The following is an 18,893-nucleotide window of genomic DNA, read 5'->3' on the forward strand; positions in this document are numbered from 1 at the left end:
GGCCCACAGTATCCAGAAACGCACCATTTTAGTTGGCTATGCCTGTCCAACTCATTCCGTCCGCAATCACTTCATTGTCTTGTACTGCGAACGTGCCAACGAGCTGGGGTAATCGAATGCGCAAAAGGGCATTGATAGGAACTATCCCCCGCATCTTAAGACCAACGGGTATCATTCAACAACGATCATTTAACCCTTTCCGATGCCATGGAGTATTGTCGAGATACTCAGGAGCATGATAATACTGGGATCGAGTTGTGTGGAGGTCAGTTGCAATGCGTCGAGCTGTGACGAAGCTACCAGAACAGGAAATTGTGTAAAGTGCTGATCGTCCCCTCCAGTTTACCGAGATCTTCCTATCGAGATTGACGAATTCCGGGTTTTGAGTGTGCAGCCCGCATCCTCAAGGGACTCGTTGGTCATCACCGATCTATACGTGGAAAAGTTTAAGGATCGCCAAGGCAACTATGATGCACTCTCATATACCTGGGGCGACTTATCGAGCACCGAAGTGATCGTTGTCAATGGTACAGAGACATCCGTTACGAGAAATCTGCGGCTGGCTCTCCAAAACCTAAGGCACCGATCACAAGATCAAAACGAGCCCGCTAGACTTTGGGTGGACAGTATCTGCATTAACCAGGCCAATACGACAGAGCGAAATATTCAAGTCGCCCAGATGGGCAAGATCTATTCCCAGGCAAGACACGTAGCTATATGGCTTGGAGATGCGTCGGAAACCTCACATGTTGCCATGCAGCTTCTCAACGATTGCGATGGGCTAAGCGGAGATATCGATATTATCGGTAGGGTCATCGGCGATGAGGCTGGTGGGCGAGCCTTGACGGAACTCCTACGACGACGTTACTGGAGCCGCATATGGGTGTTTCAAGAGATCGTATTATCAAGGTCAGTAACGGTGTATTGCGGCAATCTAAGCGCCAAATGGGATGTGTTCCGGCGGCTTGACTGGATATCCGGACGCCCTTCGCTATGGACGGGACTGGGAATTCGAAGCGGGTGGGTTTTGGCTCTCCGTCGAGCCTTCTTCGGCATTGCCCAGTTTTGCATACCAGAGAGGACGCTGTCGATATGAACAATGTCTTGTAACCTACGAGAAACCTCCACGCAACCGATCCTCGAGACAAGCTCTACGCTCTACTTGGGGTGTGCAACTCTGTCTCGTTCCCACCACCAGACTATTCAAAAATCGCAAGAGACGTATATGTTGACTTCACGCGAAGTTTCATGCGTCAAGATAACGACTTATCTATCCTATTGACCGCGGCTGTGGAATCCCGAAAATGGGAAAGATATTGGCTTGCCTTCGTGGGTCCCGGACTTTCGGGGCATGAAAGGTATGGATGTACGATATCTTGCAGCGAACTACCTCGGATATTTCAGCGCTTCGACAGGACAACGGCTCAACCCCGAAGCACTGCTACGCGACCCAGACCCGAATGTTCTTGTTGCGGACGGTGTTATACTATACGCTGTCAAGAAAACCGTCACTTTGGGAGTTGGAGAAGAGAAGAGAAACAGGGCTTTCAAACGAATAGACCCACAGTCCATGGGCTCTCGTCCAGCTGACAGTTCTCAATTGCGAGCATTCTTCGAGACAATGATATTCGATAACATCACTTTGCACCATGGTGTTACGGCGAAAGAGAATGTGAGGCGACTTGCTGTTGGCTTTCTTCGAGAGATTAACACGTTCTATCATGAGCACGAAGTCCATCACAAGATGACCACTGAAGACTTCGAGAAGCTCGAGGTTCTTCAATCAGACCTATTCAAGTCCGCAGTTGAAGAGTACCAAAGGCTTGAAGTAACTGACCCGGAGGAGCTACATTGGCGCCGCGAAGAATACACGCTGCGAACTGAAGAAGTCACCAATGGAAGCCTGACTAAGGTATTTTCCACGGAGGGTGACTACGTTGGAAGGGGCTTGACATCCATAGAAGATGGCGACTTGGTTGCCATTCTGTTCGGATGCAAGCTCCCGGTCATTCTCAGAAAATGTGTTGAGCAGCCGGCATATGAGCTGATAAGCCCCTGTTACGTGAGTGGCATCATGAACGGAGAGGCCATAGTGGATTTGAACTTTGGGGATTTTGCGGAAGGGCATTACGCCAGTGTCTTAAGAGCAGAAAGGTTGCGTTTAGTCTAACTTACAGTTAAGCAATACAAAGACAGCCCTGACATCAATGTCGAAATTACGTATCTTTGGGCTTTTCTAAGACCTTAATGTTCCGCCTCTCAATCTCTGCTCTAGCCCCATTCCATTTCTTCCTTTTCCCATCAAAGTAGCGATAAATGTGCGGACTGTAAATGCCACTCATCAAAAGGCTGCAAAGCCGAGGCTCTTGGAACCAGAACTTCAAGCCTTTCCATCCCCACCCTAAATACTCATCCACGCCAGTCCCAGCTGCACGGTCCGCCCAAGCTGTCAATTCAATCCCGTTCACGACTGCAGGCATGACGTTCCTCTCCTTAGCCAGGGCTGTTGTCCATGCATGCTGCCTGTCAACGGAACGTGCTATGTCCTCCGCGGATGGTAAGGGTGAAGTTCCTTTCCAAATCTGAACAATCGCCATAGCCGCCAGATCATACAGCTGAAAGGTTCCAGTTGCAAAAGCTACGCAACCCATGAAGGCAAGAGACTCCGGATGCTTCTCAGACAGAACATTCTTGTAGAGTCTCGGAAGTGGTTTGCCCCTAGCCCCCTTCGAAGCAACCCATTCTGGGTTCGGCGTGTTCGCTGGGTCATCCTTCGGGTCGAGGATGCTGAAGTCAGCCTTATATCCAGTGCAATAGACGATGTCATCCACTTGCAGAACCCTTCCGTCAGTGAGCTCAACCTTGTCGCCGGTCACTTTACCAATGCCAGCTACTGACTCCACATCTCCACGTTCCAATGCGGGAATGATCTCGTCTGACACCACCGGACTGGTTGTTTTCAAAGACGGGGCTGGAGAGAGGTTCCACTCCGGTCGAATTTTGAAGTTGTTGTCTTGCAGCCCCTTCACCACCCTGTTGAAAAAGCTCTCGCTCGCCTTCGGAAAAAGGAATTCCAAGAACGCCTGAACTTTCGTGAAGCGGACGTTGATTGTGTGGTCAATAGGTCTCCCCTTGTTGACGCGAGGAATCTAGAATAACTGTTAGCCGATCGCAAGCTGGAGCACATGGACGGTCTGACTTGCAACATAAGTGCCTTCTCTATGTGAGATGTAGATCTTCTTCGCGTGTTCGATGAGGGATACCGCCGTATCAGCACCGCTATTCCCAAAACCAACAACGAGTACACGTTTCTCCTTGAACTCTTCTGGTCTGGCAGATTGCGGTAGGAAAATGGCCTCAGACACCAGGCCGGCTTTCTTACAAACCTTTTGAACGATTTCGAGTGCACTTGTCGGCCAGGGAAATATTGGATACCCTTAATTTCAGGGTAGTTGGGCGTCTGGTTCATGCCTGTTGCGATAATGACCCTGTCAAAGATTTCGGTCGGGGAGCCATCGATCTCAATGACCCATTTCTTCGTGTTTTCGTCATGAAGCACACGTCTCACTTGCGTATTGAGACGTATGAAAGGACGTAGCTTTCGAGGTAATCTTCAACTTGCTTGGCCGAGCATTGGCTTGGTACGTCTGATGAACCTTGAGTATGAGTAACGTCGGTCGATAAATCACTGTACGCTTACCTTTTGGAAACTGAAAGTCTGTAAAACACCCCTATTGAAGTGTGGTTAGCGGGAGCCCCGAATCGCTGTTCTCCAGACTGACATACCCTCTCTTTAGAAATGTTGACGATAGTGGCTATAGCGTGTTATTGATAGACTTTGGTATCAAGGATGGCAAATCTAGAGATCGTACTTGGAAGCACAGAAGTCTTGTTTTCATCTAAGGTGTACTTCCAGAGGCCACCGACGTATGAGCTTCTCTCAAAGCCGATCGCCTCGAAGCCCTCTTCAAGACAGTTCTTCAAGGCGACGAGGCCCAATGATCCTGATGTCGTTAGCGAGACGAAGAGAGAGAACGAAGACGTAGACTAACCCATGCCAATCACGGCAACTCTGTTGCCTCTGTCCATCTCGTTGACTTGAAGCTGCTGTTGTCAGTACATCTAGCGAATGATATCGTATCACGAATTGTGCGATTGCCTCCCAACTTGTAGGCTCTGTCGCATGGACCCCTAGAATGCCTACCTTCAGCTGCTCAGAACGATGAGGAGCCGGATAGGCTGACATGCATCCTTTAGTGCCGTGTGGCGTCCGCTAATTCGTCCCGGACAGGGGAGCAAGAGATTCTTAGTGGGCAGTTCAAATGATGGCACGGGGCAGTGTTGGGTGTCTCACAATCAGCTGTTTGACTCTAGCATGTCTGTAGGGGTCAGGCAGAGGGCGGTCAAGTTGGGGGAGCTTCGGCGGGGAAGTTCGCATTCCTTTCGTAAATCCGCCAGCCCTACCGAACGGCTGCGAGATAACATCCGAGGATTCTTCCTTCCTGCGACCATGTTTCTTATCAAAATGTCAGCTAATTGAGTAGACATGCCCAGCCAAGATGAGACATCTCTCTGCACTCTACACGGCGCGACGTCAAGGGCGACGTAGATTAAGGAACATCCCATGTGCGGAATTATTCCTCCAAGCACCTCAACGAGTAGTACTTGAAGTTGCGTCACATCGCACATGGGGATGATCTAAGCTTAACTTGGACATTTGACGCGAACGGTTGGGTCAAACTTCATCACGAGTCAATCAGTCCCACGAGGCGCAGCTACGTTTGATGCATAACGGTTGGTTTGTGGCGCTCCGTGGATGGGGCAGAGCTCGAAGGGCCGATAATGTGCATTAACCTCTTCTATTTTATTGGGCAGTCTTCCCGTGCCTCGATGGCACAACTCACGTACTTGATGCTCTCGGTTAAGCAAGAGAAGGTTTTTAACAGTGTAGACGTTTCTAATTAAATCAATGATAATAAACGAAGCAAGAATGACAATCACAACGATGACACGACGACGACGACGAAAACAACCACAGAGACGATACTGAGAACGACGACAGCGAGGATAATCAACAGCCCGCCGGAAATGCAGTCGTGCTAGAATGGGTCAATCCTCGGTCTCCCATTATTTCAATCCATGAGAACGGTGCTCAGCTCGCCCAGTAAAAATATGGTTCCCTCGTAAGTGAAATCATATTCTTCGCGTCTCTTATCTGGCAACCTGATTGATTAGGGCAAGTCTCGTTCGTCTGCCGAAAGACGGTGCATGATAATAGCTTATTGGTCGATGTGAACAGTTGGTTCCGTTGGGCTGGGGATCTCTGGTCCGCCAGGGTTGACGGATGTGAGAATCGGGTCGATACTGATGATCTTGTCCTCCTCGGCACTGAGGACCTCGCGGAATTTGAGCAGGGAGGTTGTGGTAAAGTCATTGGTAGTAATGACAGCTCCATGGATGAAAGTGAACTTGTTGTTGACCACAACACTGCCTCTGGATTCCAGCTTGGCCAGGAAATTGTCTAGGTCTGCTTCCTATTGAAGATGGTGTTAGGTATGCTCTATGTGGTGTTGCACCCTTCCAAGGCAGGTACACATAGTCAACCTACAGGTCGGAGAATGATAATATATCGGCCAGCAAAGACACTTGCGATAAGTGAAGCAAAGGCAAACACCCCGGCGAAACGCATGTTGGCTAGTGTATAAAGCTGTTATAATCTTTTTGTTCGTTGGTTGAATTGAAGGCTGCTGGTAAATCTGGGTCGATTGTTCTGCTGAAATGGTTGCTCCCTGCCCGTGGCACCCAAGCTCTTTATAATCATCAGTTCCATCCCTTCGTGCTCCCTTTCCCACCCAGTGACAAAACACAAGTTCCGTCATCCGAACCAAAAATCACACCTCGTGGCTTTTGTTGACATTCACCATTCGCGGAAAGGTTTCGGGCGTTTGCCAAGGTGTTACCCAAGACAGCCGGATTAAATGCAAGCTGAGCCAGAATCTCTTCTCACTTTCCTGACTAGGTGACCAAACACAATGTTTTCTCCCCAGTTAGGAGGAAAACTCAAAACTCAAAACTGCATGTGGTAATTTTGTGTGTCTTGGATCTCGCATAAACGGCAGATCGACATTGACTGCTCATTTGGGACATTCCAAGACCTCACGATGTGGAGACGTGCAGTCTTAAAAGGGAATATTGCGACCGGAAAGGGTATACCTCGCAAATGTTTTCAGATTTTACCGCATGCAGCCGCTAAGTCATCGTAAAATAGGACAAGTCTATTCCCCTCAAAGTAGAAACCTCACCTGCGCCGGTATTGCGTCAACGGGCTCTAATCTTCGTCCATCGGCTCCGACGGCTCGGCACGTCACGCCACCCCGTTCTGGCATTCGACGCTTAGTCCCATCGTCAATGAGGACTGACCAGCCTCGGACCAGCATCTTCGGGCACGCGAGTGTCTTGAAATTGATTTGCCTTGAGAATGAAGTACATCAGGACAGGCGGACCTCGCTTCCGGTCTTCGCGCTCTCCTTGACAGCCTCGATAATGCGAAGCACATCGCGTGCCTCGCTCGCCGGGACAGGAACGTCCTCATCCTTTCCGGTCTCGACAGCCTTGGCGAAGGCCTCGAAGAGCTTGAGGTAAGTCTTGGGCTCGACGGTCAACTTCGTTCTCCCCTCGATCTTGCCGCCCTCCTTGACGATGAGCAACCTGCCGCCGTTGATGGGGTCCTCCACACCAAAACCGGGCTCGTTGGGCTTCTTGCCTGCCTTGAGCTGGTCCTCCTGGGGGTCGAGCGCCGTCTTGTGGAATGATGCCTTGGTACCACGCACCCAGAAGCGCGGCTGGATGCTCTCAACGCTCATGACGCCGATGCGCACGCTGACGATGAGACCGTTCTTGTATGCGAGCTGGGCGTGCACACTGTCGGGATCCTCGGGGTCGAACTTGCCCTCACGCTGGTTAATAAGCTTGCCGTAGACGGTTTCAGGCAGACCAAAGAGGTGGTAAACTTGGTCGATAAGGTGGGAGCCGAGGTCATAAAGCGCGCCGCCGCCATCGGCCATGCCCAGCTCTCCCTTCCAGGAGCCAGGCTTTTCAGCACGGTAACGATCAAAGTGTGTGTCGAACTCGTAGACGCGGCCAAACACGCCGTCATCAATCATCTTCTTAACCGTCAAGAAGTCGCTGTCCCAGCGACGGTTCTGGTAGACGCAGATGAGACGGTTGTTGTCCTTGGCGATCTGGATGAGCTCCTCGGCCTCAGCGACGGTCGGCACGAAGGGCTTCTCAACCATAACATGCTTGCCTGCCTGCAGCGCCTGCTTGGAGAAGCTGAAGTGGGTGTTGGGCGGGGTGAGGATGTTGATGATGTCGACCTCGGGGTCCTGGAGCATGGGCTCCAGGGAGGTGTGGTGCTTCAGGGTGGGGTAGTCATTAGGGGCGGATGATGATGCCGTAGGCTTACGCTGTACGATGCTGTGCAGGTTGAACTGAGGAGTGAGGTTGATGAAGGGGATGTGGAAGACCTTGGCGGAAAGGCTGCGATGGCAAGTCAGCACGTGGTTCTCCTCGGTGAATGCGCCACAGTGAGGCTATTCCGGAAGCATGCAAGGGTCTTGCAGCAAGGATATGCGATCATCGGTCGCATGGAAGCTTAACTCACCCGTATCCAATGATTCCAACGTTGTACTTCTTATCGGCAGACATTTTGATTATCTTGATGTGATGCTTAACTTGAGGACTTGACACGCTTTCCGGCTCAAGCTCTGCGCGACCTGCCAGCTTTATAGGTATCGTCGACTCGTGTTGTTGAGCATGAACAGAGCTGATGAGGGGCAGCGTGGAGGCGTGGAGGAGCACGGTGGAGTGACGGGCCAAGATTACCGCATTGCGTCACTAGGGATATGCTCGGCGCTTTTCTCAATGGACGACGGAGAAAATTGCCCCATTTTCGGCGTGCTCGTCAGGTTATAGACCCGGACGCTAATACCAGTTTGACACACCGGGATGACCAAGCACGAAGAACTGTTAAAGATACCCAATTAGGTGACCTTGAAAAAGTTTTCGGTGAGATGGCCGCTTCACCGAACGCGATTTCCAATCGAACTGTTAAAATTGCCGATTTGGGTTTAAGTAACGACTCTTGAGGAAAGAGGCAGAACTGCACGGAAAGTCTCGCAAGGGGTATCAATTTACACTGAAAAGTGATCAATTATTGCACTCATCTAGAGTCTAAATCAACTTGAAGGAATGACGAAGCTTAAAAGTACACTATTCAAATCAACATCGCCGTGCGAAGTGGCACTCGGCCTGGTATCCTACGCATAAAATCGTCCAAAGTTCCTGCATGTACAGCTCAAGGAGTGAATGCCTTCTCTGATGCCCCTGTAATGATGATCCACGTAGTGCAGGAAGAGAGAAAAGAAAGAAAGATATAAGTATAAGGCGGAAGGGAAAATTTGAGAATGCTCCAATCATAGTGAAGGTGTCGCGATGAAGGGAAGGATTTTGTTCCCCGTCATATAAGCGCCCTGGGGCTGCACTCTCAACGAAAGGGAATCTTCGACATAGAAGTACGCGCGACAAAACACGTACACGGCACAGAAGACGGTCGTTGGAACAACAACTCGGAGTGGGACTTTCATGTCTGGGTTCTGATCGGGAGAGATGTTTCGCCACGATCCAATCCATTTGCGAGCCCTGGATACGAATGGTTCGACACGCGTCGACAGCATGAGCTTGAGCTCGCTGCTGCTTTGGCTTTGGTGCCTCTGGGCTTCGGGGTCTTCTGTGTCGATGGATGTAGGCAATGCCTTGTACCTTTCTGGTCGTCTGTTGCTCCTCCAGACTTCGATACTGTAATATATGCCACCGTACAGCGAGAAAAGCATGTGGTAGGTGGCACATATTCTCCATGATTTTCGCTCGGTCTCAGTGGGGAAGAAAAAGTTCCATCCAAACATGAAGGAGCAACTGAATACTGCCATCACGAAGATGCTAGGGATCCAGAGCCAGAAACTAATCGGCATCCAGATGTCTGATGGGATACGGCTCCACGGACGCCTTTCGTGTGGCCTCGATTTGGACGGTCGCGTATCCATCGGCCGCGAGAATAGATGGAGGCGCATCATGTCACACAACCTTGTGTAGTACGACCAGTGCGTAGCGATCCTGAACTCCTGATAACTTATAAAGTCCAACGGAGTGTTAAACCACTCATCAGGCAGGGTAGAGTGCGTCTGTTCTTGGCCTCAGCCTTCAAACTCATGACGATGATAGTCAAGTAAACTGAGAGCTTACAGTGCGTCTTGCGTAGTCCCTGATATCCGAAACCAGAGCTCCATTCTTGGTTTTAATGTATTGCGGTTTTGTTATGGTAGGCTTGCAGGCCCAGCAAATCGAAGTTGCAAACATGACAAAGGTGAATGAAAGAGCGGTTAGCTCCAAAGGGGTGATAGGTAGGCCCAGTCGGAGGCGATCTCCCTCTTTGATGCAGAACAAGATGGCCTGCCATACTGTAATGATTCTGCTCGCAGACGCATGTCAGAAATGCCATAATAAAACAAGGCTAGTTTCTTCATCGTACCTGGAAAGAGCGTCCACGCTGTTGCGCTCAGAAATGGCCATTGCCTTCATGTCCGGATAATCGACGAAATTATGCTTGATCAAATAATATAGTTGGGCGGCATTGATAGGGAACGTGCTCCCCTCTTTGTAATCGGGACTCATCAGATGTATTCCTCCCATGTCGACAAAGAATGCCTGCTTCAGTCCCCATTTCTTCCGACCATGTACGTATGGGAGTTTCCTGAACTCCTATTACAATAGTGGTCAGTAAAGGTGACACACCGAGAAACACAGTATCTCTCATGATGGACGCATGAGTACAACTAACCTTGACGCTCTTCCTAGCACTAGCGAGCTGTCCAACGGCGATGCCAAAAAGGAAGTCTGGTCCGAGAAGGCCGATGGCAGCAAGGTTGAACTTGTCGATAACAGCGTGCCACCACCTGTCTTTGGGTCCCAGCGCATTAGGATGGGTCGCTACCCAGACGCAAAGCATGATTGTCAGGTTACTGGACCAAAGTATGTCGATGGTACCTCTGTCGTTGCCTGCATCAACCCATCCGCATACTGGTTTCCAGATATCGATCGTTCCGTTCTTCGAAGCATCTGTTGAATTGCTGCAGTAGTAACCCCACGGGTGCGTATTCGGATCCGCCATTTGGGGCGATGCAAGTCGGCTCTCAGCCACTCTCGGGGCTTAGGATCGTCGTTATCGTTGTCGTAGGCTGATTCGTTGCCACTGTTAGGCAGACTTTGGTTGTTGTTGGTGTAAGAGTGTTGCAGTGCAATGCGTGGTTGAAACGCAAGCTCTCAGCAACACAACAGGCGAACTGCAATCTTGATCCAACAAGATGGGCGATCGGGAGCTAAGTAGAAGAGAGGAGAAGGGAAGGCAGTAGCATAACAGCGGACGACCTCCCCGACCCGGGCATTTCTCGCCATCAGGCTGGCACCAACAGGCTTCGACACCCTTGCCATGTGCATACGGATATTCCATTTCGAGAGCAGCGAAACGCGGCCGACACTTGGTTTTGGGGGCCAAATGTGCAGCAACACGGATATAATTGTGCCGCCCGCAGCCGCTGATACATAGTCATTTCCCTCGTGTTGTTGGTTGCTACTGTTGGTTCTGCTTCTGCGAGGGGGATCTTCAAGTTGAGACATGGGCCATGGTGATGGACTCACGCAGGCTACTATGCACCCTGGCCTCAGTTGACAGGGGTCTGTTGGGACGCAGGCTGACAAGTGTGCAATGAACTTATCGTTGGGCAGGTTGGCTGCGTGCCACCGGGGCATCACAGCGGGCCGAGACCAATAGAGTCGCGCCATGAAGCGGAGGGTTGCTTTTCGCGTTCTCGGCGCGGGCTGGGGTGTCTCTTAACGAGCGAATCGGCGACGGCGCTGATGCGGACGCATGTCGCGGATAGCCGCCCGTCGTCCAGCCCCTCAGACCCTGTGCCGCAACTGAGCCACCCACCCATTTTCACTCGTTGCGTGTCCCTTTTCGCCATCAGGCTGTGTCCTGAATCTCTTTTCTCCCCCTCGTTTCTGCAGCCTTCGATTTTTAGAAAACATCCGTCTTTCCCTGAGGATCGTTTCAAGCCTACAGCAAACAAAAGCTTGGAAAACATCAGACCCGCCCGCCCCCGCGATTGATCTTCCCGCCAGTTCACTGTCGCATCGGACCCATAATGGCCTCCTCCACCACGACCACCGAGACGGAGCCTCTCATCAACTCCAACCCGGTGCTGCAATCCTACTACGCGTCTCTTGAGTCCCGTATCGGCTACCGCCTGGTCCTGGGAGGAACACGGCACTTCGGCTACTGGGAGAATGACACCTACTTCCCCTTCCCCCTGGGTCGCGGCCTGCGGGCCATGGAGGACAAGATGGCCGAGGTCCTGAACCTGCCCAAGGGATCAAGGGTACTGGATGCTGGCTGTGGAAACGGCCATGTCGCGAAGCACCTTGCCAGCAAGCACGGCCTCCAAATCGACGCATTCGACGTCGTCCAGCGCCACGTAGAGAGGGCGAGGAAGACTATCAAGAAGGCTGGTCTCGAGAGCCAGGTCACTGTCAACAGAAGGGATTACCACCACTTGGAATCGCTGGCAAGTGAGTCGTTTGACGGCATCTACACCATGGAGACGCTTGTCCACGCCACAGACCCTGAGGCTGTCCTCGCGGGCTTCTTCCGACTGCTCAAGCCCGGTGGCCACCTCGCCAACTTTGAGTACGACCATGAGTTCGTCGGAGACTCTCCGGAAGTCATGGCCGACAACATGCGCAAGATCAACGAGTACGCCGCTATGCCGACGAACGACCGGTCACATCCGGGCGTCTTCAAGCAGCTCATGGAGGAAGCGGGCTTCGTGGATGTCGAGGTTCGCGACTTTTCCGAGAACATCCGCCCGCTGTGCCGCCTGTTCTTCCTCCTTGGAATCATCCCTTACATCTTCATCAAGGCATTCGGCCTCGAGCGTTATTTCATCAACACCGTCGCCGGTGTGGAGACTTACCGGGGCAAGGGTCGCTGGAGGTACATCGCCATCTCAGCTACCAAGCCTGGAGAGACCATTGAGTCCCCCAAGTCGCGATGAGAAAATGACCCGCTAGCACTGGGGGGATCTGGAGCCATGTGGGAGGCAGGCGACTGGGTTGCATTCCAAGGCACGGTCAATTGAATGAGAAGTGTTTGAATGGCTTCAGTCATGGGAGAAAGTTAATTTCGGGGGAGAAGTTATCCAATTTATGAGAAAATGCCGCGGAAAGAGGAGGATGGTGAACCTGAAGTGGTCATGTTACTAGAATACACTACTCACGATAAATCCAATGAAGCCGAGTCATGATGCCAATCTGTCTACACCGTCCACGTATGAGGTGTTTGGGGCATGTTCGAGAACTATGAATACGATGGTCAACGTTGCAACAAGACAAGCTTCTCGGTCTTGAGGAGCACGGCTCATTACTGATCGATTGTTTCAAGATTAATGTAAGCTAATCATAGGCGTGACTGAGTCTTTGGAATATTGACACTTGTTTCCACTTGAACTGTTATGAGATGACGCATCAAGGGATCGATGTGAATTCAAAACTAAGCAGTAGTCTGGTCGGCTACGTCAACATCCTCCTGGCTTCTTAGCTGTTTTATGCCCGTGTATCGCCAATTAGATATGTACGTTTCAAAGGCCTGCTCTCCATGCTTCCCATTTGAGGTTGCATAGACACCAAGCACGACACCTATCATTTTGTCAGTATCTAGAATAATATGATGTCTCTGAGAAATACGGCTTACCAGAATAATACGGCACCAACTCAGTACCCTTGCAGTAACCAAAGACTCTCGTATCAGAACTGACTCCTGGCTGCGCCAGCCCAGCCGAGAAAGCAAAGTGCGTGCTATTGATGGCCTCGATCTGCAGAGAAATCTTCTTCCCAGACCACTCATCGGGAAGCTCAAATATCTCGTTCGGGCGTTTTTCGATCGCTCGGTACGGCGTCTCTGAGATGCCCCTGAAACGCAAGTGTGGTCGCACGTCCTCGCTCCCATTGGTCTTTAGCATGACGATGCCCAGGTCGAAGTGCTGGGCCTGATCTTGAATTGCTGAAATCCCGACCTCCATTTCTTCTTTTGTCAAAGACTTGGACCAGTCCACATCCACGCGGAATCGGAACAGCGAGTGTGCCATGCGACGCCCGACAAAAGTCTGCCCCCGTCCCAGAGCAAAGTCTGCGTCAAAAGCTGTGAGGTTGAGAACTGATGACTTGAGTGCAAGAGTGTTCCAGTGCCCCGGTGGTGAGACGACGTAGTTCCTTGATTTTGGCAACCGCCAGTGTATGAAGTGAATCGGAAGTTTGCTGCCAGGAGGAAAGGTGATGGCATCGTCTGCATCACTGAGCTGTCCTTCGCCTTGCTCGGGAATAGCTTCGGACGGTAGCGGCCAACCGGACATATCGCCCGTGACAGGTGTGAAGACTGGGAACTCTCCTTCATTCCATGTGACTGGAGTGAGAACGGTCTCTCGACCCATCGGCAGGTTTCCAAAGTAAGCTCCTGGATCCTGACCATATGAGCCGCCGGCACGAACCGCAAGAGCGACGGACCACCATTGCCCCTCGGAATCTTGGAAAAGATCTGCATGTCCGACAGCTTGGAAGTATGAGCTTGTGTTGTTCGCTGAAGTCAGGAGAGGGTTCCCAGGTGCAGGTTCATAGGGGCCGGTCAAGTTTCTCGAACGTGCCATCGTCACCATGTGATTCTCTCGCGTACCACCTTCAGCGAGGAGAAGGTAGTAGTAGCCGTCTTGCTTCCAGATGTGCGGTGCTTCAGGCGATCGTCCTCCCGTACCGTTCCAAGGCATGATGATGTCTCCAATTTCACCAGTCACGAGGTCCAACGGAGCGTGCATAATGCCTGGATAGTAGGCGGCAGTATGAGCGCCTGAGACGTATGTTTTGCCGTCGTCATCCCAAAAGGGCGAGGGATCGAAGCCCGGGAAGCTGAAGTGAACAGGATCAGACCAAGAATCTGAGCTGTAGGGGTCTGTTGCCGTGAGAACGAAGTTGTCCCATCGACTGTCGTTCGTCCTTGGCAATTGTTGGTTTACTAGAGTACAGAGTAGGTAAAATGTACCCTGATGGAAGCGTAGTGTTGGCGCGTAGATTCCACTTGTGGCTTTTGGCAAGAAGGCCATGCCAGGAAGTTGGTCTGCTCTGCCGAAGGCGTTGGAGACATGCTTCCAGTGGATCAAGTCTCGACTTGCGTGAATTGGAAGACCCGGAAACGCGAGGAAGCTCGATGTTGCACAGAAGAATGTGTTGTTCAACTCGGGCACGAAGATGCAACTTGGATCCGGATTGAAGCCGCTGATGATCGGATTCTGGAAGGTGGAATTCTGCGCATGGCTAAGCCCGAAGAGGGCCAGCGCCGAGGCCAACAGACTGGTCTTCATGTTGCTGAGACCTAGAATCGTTAAGCTCACACGGCGTACCTCGTCTGGCGTGAAAGCCTCCAAACTTTTCGTACTTTCCTCACGAGAATCAACCCCGCCTTTTACATGTCTTAAAATCCCGAGCTCGTGGATGACCCCGCGCAGGATCCATGGAAAACATGCATGATCGGGTCCACAGTCGGAGGGAGGATCGCTGAGAATCGCTGAGGTTCGGAAGGCCGGAGACGAGATCACGGATCGGCGAAGTCACGGTACGGCGCTTTTCCGAAACCCCGGTTCAGTGGTGAGTCCTCATCGGGGTGGACTGAGTTTAGCCTGAATCGCCATCTACCGATCTTGTCCAGCTTTGGGGGACGCCAGAATGCGGGGAAGATGCAACACGACTTAGGCCAAGGCCCGACACCTGAAGGCATGACACATTTCCGTGGGCTTTTCAGGGTGAGCAAACTGACTTTGTCAGCATGCGGGCAATAACTACTGCATATCCGTTCAATTGTGACCACAATATTAAGCCGCATCGTTTTCTTTGTTCTCAGCACAATGATAATTCCTAGACGTTGGTCTTGGCCTAGCCTCTCCTGTGTTGGATAGCATCTCTGCACTCGATCAGACTCCTGATCTGGTCGCCTCGTTGATCGAAGTTGGCACCACTCAGCCAGTATTCCAGTCCGCCCTTGACAATTGGCCATTCGTCGTCTGTGATGCTGAACCAAGCGGTATCTCGACGCCGTCCCTTGACAACCATATGTTTCCTGTGCAAGTTAGTTGGCACTCATGGCCATGTTGATGGTACTGAAAGAAATTCAATCATACCTGAAAACACCCTCGAAAGTAAATCCAAGCCTATTCGCAGCCTTGAGACTCGGCTTATTGAGGTTGTTCGCCTTCCACTCGAGCCTATCGTACCCCAGCTCCTCAAATGCCTCCGTCATGAGAAGGTAAAAAGTCTCCGTTGCTTGCCGAGTTTTCTGAAGCTTCTTGCTGAAGCAAATGCTACCAATCTCAATACGCTTGTGCGCGGGAACGATAGACATGAAAGTCATGAAGCCCACTGGTTCGGCGGATGGATCCGAGGCCGGACCTGACATTACGGTGTAATACAGCGGGTCCTCAGAAGTACTCCAAGACTTCACAGCTGCCTCAAATTTGAAGTAATCAAGGAATGGCTCCTGGAATAGGTAAGTCCAAAGCGTGGCATTTTCTTCACCACCGAGATGCTTGAACAACGATTTCGCATGTGATGGTTGGAGAGGGACGAGAGTGATGTAGCGGCCATTGAGAACCTTGCGGGAGGGCGCCTCTGTTGGCGTCTTGAAATTGACTTCAGGGCCGATGGGACTTTCCATACTGAATGTAGAGAAAATTGATTGCTGATTTCGAAGATTCGACTAAACAGATTGATGAGAGACGATGAGTGAACGGATGAATTGAGTGACAGCGACTGGAATATGACTCATTAGCAGAGTGCCGGCCTCTGCTCTTATGAACTTAACTCAATCTCTCAAACATGAGGGTGGATCACAAATTCGCCGCTAGTGCTCCTCCCGGTGCTATTGACGCCATAGTGTTGGACCCGGGTTTCGGTCTTTGAAGAACTAATCCTATTGGTGTGTTGGTCGCATTTTCAACGAGACCCTCAGAAGGAAGGCCAATGACGAAAATTTAGCGCTGAATGTTGGTTGCGAAATGAGATACGCCAGTTACGCTGAGCGTAGCCCACTTTTCCCGGGCCAACTCGGCGCTTAGTTATTCTTATCACAGCGCACTCAGGGTGCCTATATTCTGTGCCTCTGTATTGTATTGTTGGTTGTTGGCAATGGAAGCGACGAATTCCCGCAAAGTACTCCGAAGTTGGAACCCTATTCGGAAGAGAACTTCGCGAGAGTTTCACCACAAATGTGTTTTTTTTTCCTTCAAATCCATAGAACCAAGTTCAAAGCACGGAGTACTGATGTATATCCTCGCAATCCCTATCATCATCTTCGCTGTTTTCTGGATGTCTCGAACTAATTCTAGAGATCGCTTTGTTAGCCTCATATGACCCATGCGGAAAGCGACATGGTTATGTCCACGGGAGAACCAACAGTCTGATAGCCGCCGAGACGTGCTGCTAAACGCTTATTCTTATGGGAGCCACTCATTGGCGCTTAATGAAACGAAGCCCCGCGTCACCCCTTGCCGAGAACATCCTGTTGCCAGATTATCATGAAGCATCTCCCAAGTTGTCCCTGTGGTCATTGCATTCGCCAACACAACATCCCACCAACTGCAATTTCGTCCTTCGTATTTCATATCCGAGTCAACGATGCCACACAATGTTCGTCAAGAATATGTTTACTCTCCTTTGGAGACGGGACGTTGGATTCGAACTATTCATCTTCTACCCTCTCCATCGTTCGATGCGCCACTGCAATGCTCCGTCAGGGAACTTGACATCGATGAAGATCAAGACTCGCAATTCGAGGCGATATCGTATACCTGGGGCGAAGCCAAATTCGATTATACTCTGTATGTGACTACACAAGAGTCACAAAACACCCACTTCCGCATCACTCAAAGCCTTTGTGATGCTTTGCGATCGTTTCGTCTCAAGCATCGTTCGCGGATACTGTGGGCCGATGCTGTGTGTATCAACCAGAGGGACCCCCATGAGAAGAGCTCGCAGATTCCCCTGATGGAAGACATCTACAAACATGCAGACAATGTACTTGTCTGGCTCGGGACCGACCCCAGTGTAGGCACGGCCATGGAAACTATCAACTGGATAAGTAAATCACTTGGAGCAAACATCGAAGCTTCCACCAGGCTGCGATTGATCGGTGCCATCGACATTTTGATACAACAGCCCTGGTTCAGTAGACGGTGGATCATTCAAGAGGTTGTTCGCAACCATGCCGTCTCGCTGCACTGTACTTCAAACTCTTTACAATGGCTCAGATTGATGACGAGCATTAGAATGCTTGGGGAAGAGACTGGAACATCGAATCAGCAAGCTATGGATGCTCTATGCCAGATGCAGAGATTATGGAGGCGACTGGTGCTTCTCGAGGACTCTGGACCAGGACACACGTTGTTGGAGAACTTTCACGCCTTCAGTCATTTTGGCTGTGCCAATCCCAGAGACCGCATTTTCGCCTTGGCAGCCCTATCCTCGGATGTATCCATGACAAGGGAGCCGAGATATCCCAAGAGAAACTTTCGCGCAGACCCTGTAGGATCAATTTGCTGGGCCAAGCCCCAGCCACAGGAAAGACTCTTCCGCATTGTTCCTGACTACAACAAAAAATGGAGGAAAGTGTACATCTCGTTTGCAGCGGAGGTCATTAGGAATGGACTGTTGTCGTGGCTGCTTTGCCGGACTTGGCACGGACAAAAGGTGAAGGGCTTACCTGCCTGGGCACCGGATTGGCGCATTTCTGCTCCGGAGAAGCCGTTCTTCTTGAAGGAGATTCTCAAGGGATACTCAGGAAGCGAGGCCTGGGCATCGCATGGCCTGCCTATGATGGCGGACTGGCCGAAAACTCGACTCCATGGCCAAATTTTGAGATTGAGCGATTTCAGCATCCTTCTCAAGTCAAAGATGCCCAAAACAACCATAAGAGGGCCTCCCGAGGACACGGCACACGTCAGAGCTATTTGGAAAAGCCAGGCATTGACTTTTACATCAAGCTCAGACCCTCTATCTTGGCTTCAATCGTTCATCGACGAAGTGAGCAAGTCTGTTAAAGCAACAGTCAAAGTAAGTATTTCCCTAACATTCCATTCTCGAGCAATTGCTAATCTACCCAAGTGCTCATTTGAGGTTCAAGATCTCAATGATGCTATGTTTTGCCTTCTAATCTACCTCCTAGGGCGCGATCCATGGAGTTCAAACAACCGTTGGTGCAGCGACAATGCTCCGTTGGCAGAAAAGGTTCTGTCACGCGGGCTACCTACGGACGGTCAATCCTTCAGTGCTTTGAATGGAGGCAGGTTCATCATCTGCGCTCAAGGCCCTGCGTGTGACCAATCACTTTTCTTCGGCTACGCGCCTGTTGACTTCAGTATGGAAAATGATATTCTGGTTCGCCCCGAGAATTCATTACAGCTCGGGATATCAGGCAAGGAGCGTGTGGTACGAATAGCTTTGGTCCTGCGGGAGCGAAACAATCAGCAGACATCAGTGCAATGGACAAACAACCCTTTAGGATGGAACAGTAACTCGTTCAAGCTTAGGGGGCAAGCTCTGATGGTTGACATACAAAGGGATTCTTACCCGCGCAGCAATTGGACGGAAACAATGATAAACAAGTACGAGTATGACTTTGATCTGGCCTGAAACATGGCGACACTTATCTAGGTGCCTGAATAGATATTTCCTGCCTCATTTCACCA

General features: G+C 50.9%; 9 protein-coding genes across 9 annotated transcripts; 3 read left to right on the forward strand and 6 right to left on the reverse strand.

Moving 5' to 3' along the window:
• Window positions 1-207: 207 nt before the first annotated feature.
• On the forward strand, window positions 208-2,170 carry CGGC5_v005046 (Heterokaryon incompatibility protein 6, OR allele; the record flags this gene model as incomplete). The annotated part of the gene is made up of 3 exons (XM_032031345.2): window positions 208-265; window positions 342-830; window positions 1,383-2,170. 3 exons carry the CDS (start codon window positions 208-210, stop codon window positions 2,168-2,170), a joined length of 1,335 nt encoding a protein of 444 aa, XP_031893087.2.
• A 46-nt stretch (window positions 2,171-2,216) lies between these two features.
• Window positions 2,217-4,089, reverse strand: aurF-3 (Monooxygenase aurF; the record flags this gene model as incomplete). The annotated part of the gene is made up of 7 exons (XM_066151388.1): window positions 2,217-3,149; window positions 3,383-3,488; window positions 3,569-3,647; window positions 3,701-3,731; window positions 3,787-3,815; window positions 3,873-4,004; window positions 4,053-4,089. The coding sequence occupies 7 exons, from the start codon at window positions 4,087-4,089 to the stop codon at window positions 2,217-2,219; spliced, it is 1,347 nt and encodes a 448-aa protein (XP_066009238.1).
• Window positions 4,090-5,279: 1,190 nt separating this feature from the next.
• Window positions 5,280-5,689, reverse strand: CGGC5_v005048 (uncharacterized protein; the record flags this gene model as incomplete). Its single annotated transcript, XM_032031378.1, has 2 exons — window positions 5,280-5,534; window positions 5,609-5,689. 2 exons carry the CDS (start codon window positions 5,687-5,689, stop codon window positions 5,280-5,282), a joined length of 336 nt encoding a protein of 111 aa, XP_031893075.1.
• Window positions 5,690-6,488: 799 nt separating this feature from the next.
• CGGC5_v005049 (putative oxidoreductase) lies at window positions 6,489-7,707 on the reverse strand (the record flags this gene model as incomplete). Its single annotated transcript, XM_032031389.1, has 2 exons — window positions 6,489-7,539; window positions 7,664-7,707. The coding sequence occupies 2 exons, from the start codon at window positions 7,705-7,707 to the stop codon at window positions 6,489-6,491; spliced, it is 1,095 nt and encodes a 364-aa protein (XP_031893076.1).
• A 767-nt stretch (window positions 7,708-8,474) lies between these two features.
• Window positions 8,475-10,225, reverse strand: CGGC5_v005050 (uncharacterized protein; the record flags this gene model as incomplete). Its single annotated transcript, XM_032031400.1, has 4 exons — window positions 8,475-9,239; window positions 9,301-9,526; window positions 9,587-9,816; window positions 9,896-10,225. The coding sequence occupies 4 exons, from the start codon at window positions 10,223-10,225 to the stop codon at window positions 8,475-8,477; spliced, it is 1,551 nt and encodes a 516-aa protein (XP_031893063.1).
• A 1,033-nt stretch (window positions 10,226-11,258) lies between these two features.
• CGGC5_v005051 (27-O-demethylrifamycin SV methyltransferase) lies at window positions 11,259-12,167 on the forward strand (the record flags this gene model as incomplete). Its single annotated transcript, XM_032031411.1, has 1 exon — window positions 11,259-12,167. The coding sequence occupies one exon, from the start codon at window positions 11,259-11,261 to the stop codon at window positions 12,165-12,167; it is 909 nt and encodes a 302-aa protein (XP_031893064.1).
• Window positions 12,168-12,661: 494 nt separating this feature from the next.
• Window positions 12,662-14,519, reverse strand: CGGC5_v005052 (Non-reducing end alpha-L-arabinofuranosidase BoGH43A; the record flags this gene model as incomplete). Its single annotated transcript, XM_032031423.1, has 2 exons — window positions 12,662-12,807; window positions 12,863-14,519. 2 exons carry the CDS (start codon window positions 14,517-14,519, stop codon window positions 12,662-12,664), a joined length of 1,803 nt encoding a protein of 600 aa, XP_031893004.1.
• A 568-nt stretch (window positions 14,520-15,087) lies between these two features.
• On the reverse strand, window positions 15,088-15,865 carry CGGC5_v005053 (Uncharacterized protein; the record flags this gene model as incomplete). Its single annotated transcript, XM_032031434.1, has 2 exons — window positions 15,088-15,271; window positions 15,333-15,865. 2 exons carry the CDS (start codon window positions 15,863-15,865, stop codon window positions 15,088-15,090), a joined length of 717 nt encoding a protein of 238 aa, XP_031893510.1.
• A 959-nt stretch (window positions 15,866-16,824) lies between these two features.
• On the forward strand, window positions 16,825-18,837 carry CGGC5_v005054 (Heterokaryon incompatibility protein 6, OR allele; the record flags this gene model as incomplete). The annotated part of the gene is made up of 2 exons (XM_032031445.1): window positions 16,825-18,258; window positions 18,310-18,837. 2 exons carry the CDS (start codon window positions 16,825-16,827, stop codon window positions 18,835-18,837), a joined length of 1,962 nt encoding a protein of 653 aa, XP_031893513.1.
• Window positions 18,838-18,893: the final 56 nt, after the last annotated feature.

The sequence above is a fragment of the Colletotrichum fructicola genome, assembly GCF_000319635.2.
Source record: "Colletotrichum fructicola Nara gc5 chromosome Unknown KSG_Nara_v1_contig03, whole genome shotgun sequence".
Classification (NCBI taxonomy): Eukaryota; Fungi; Ascomycota; class Sordariomycetes; order Glomerellales; family Glomerellaceae; genus Colletotrichum; species Colletotrichum fructicola.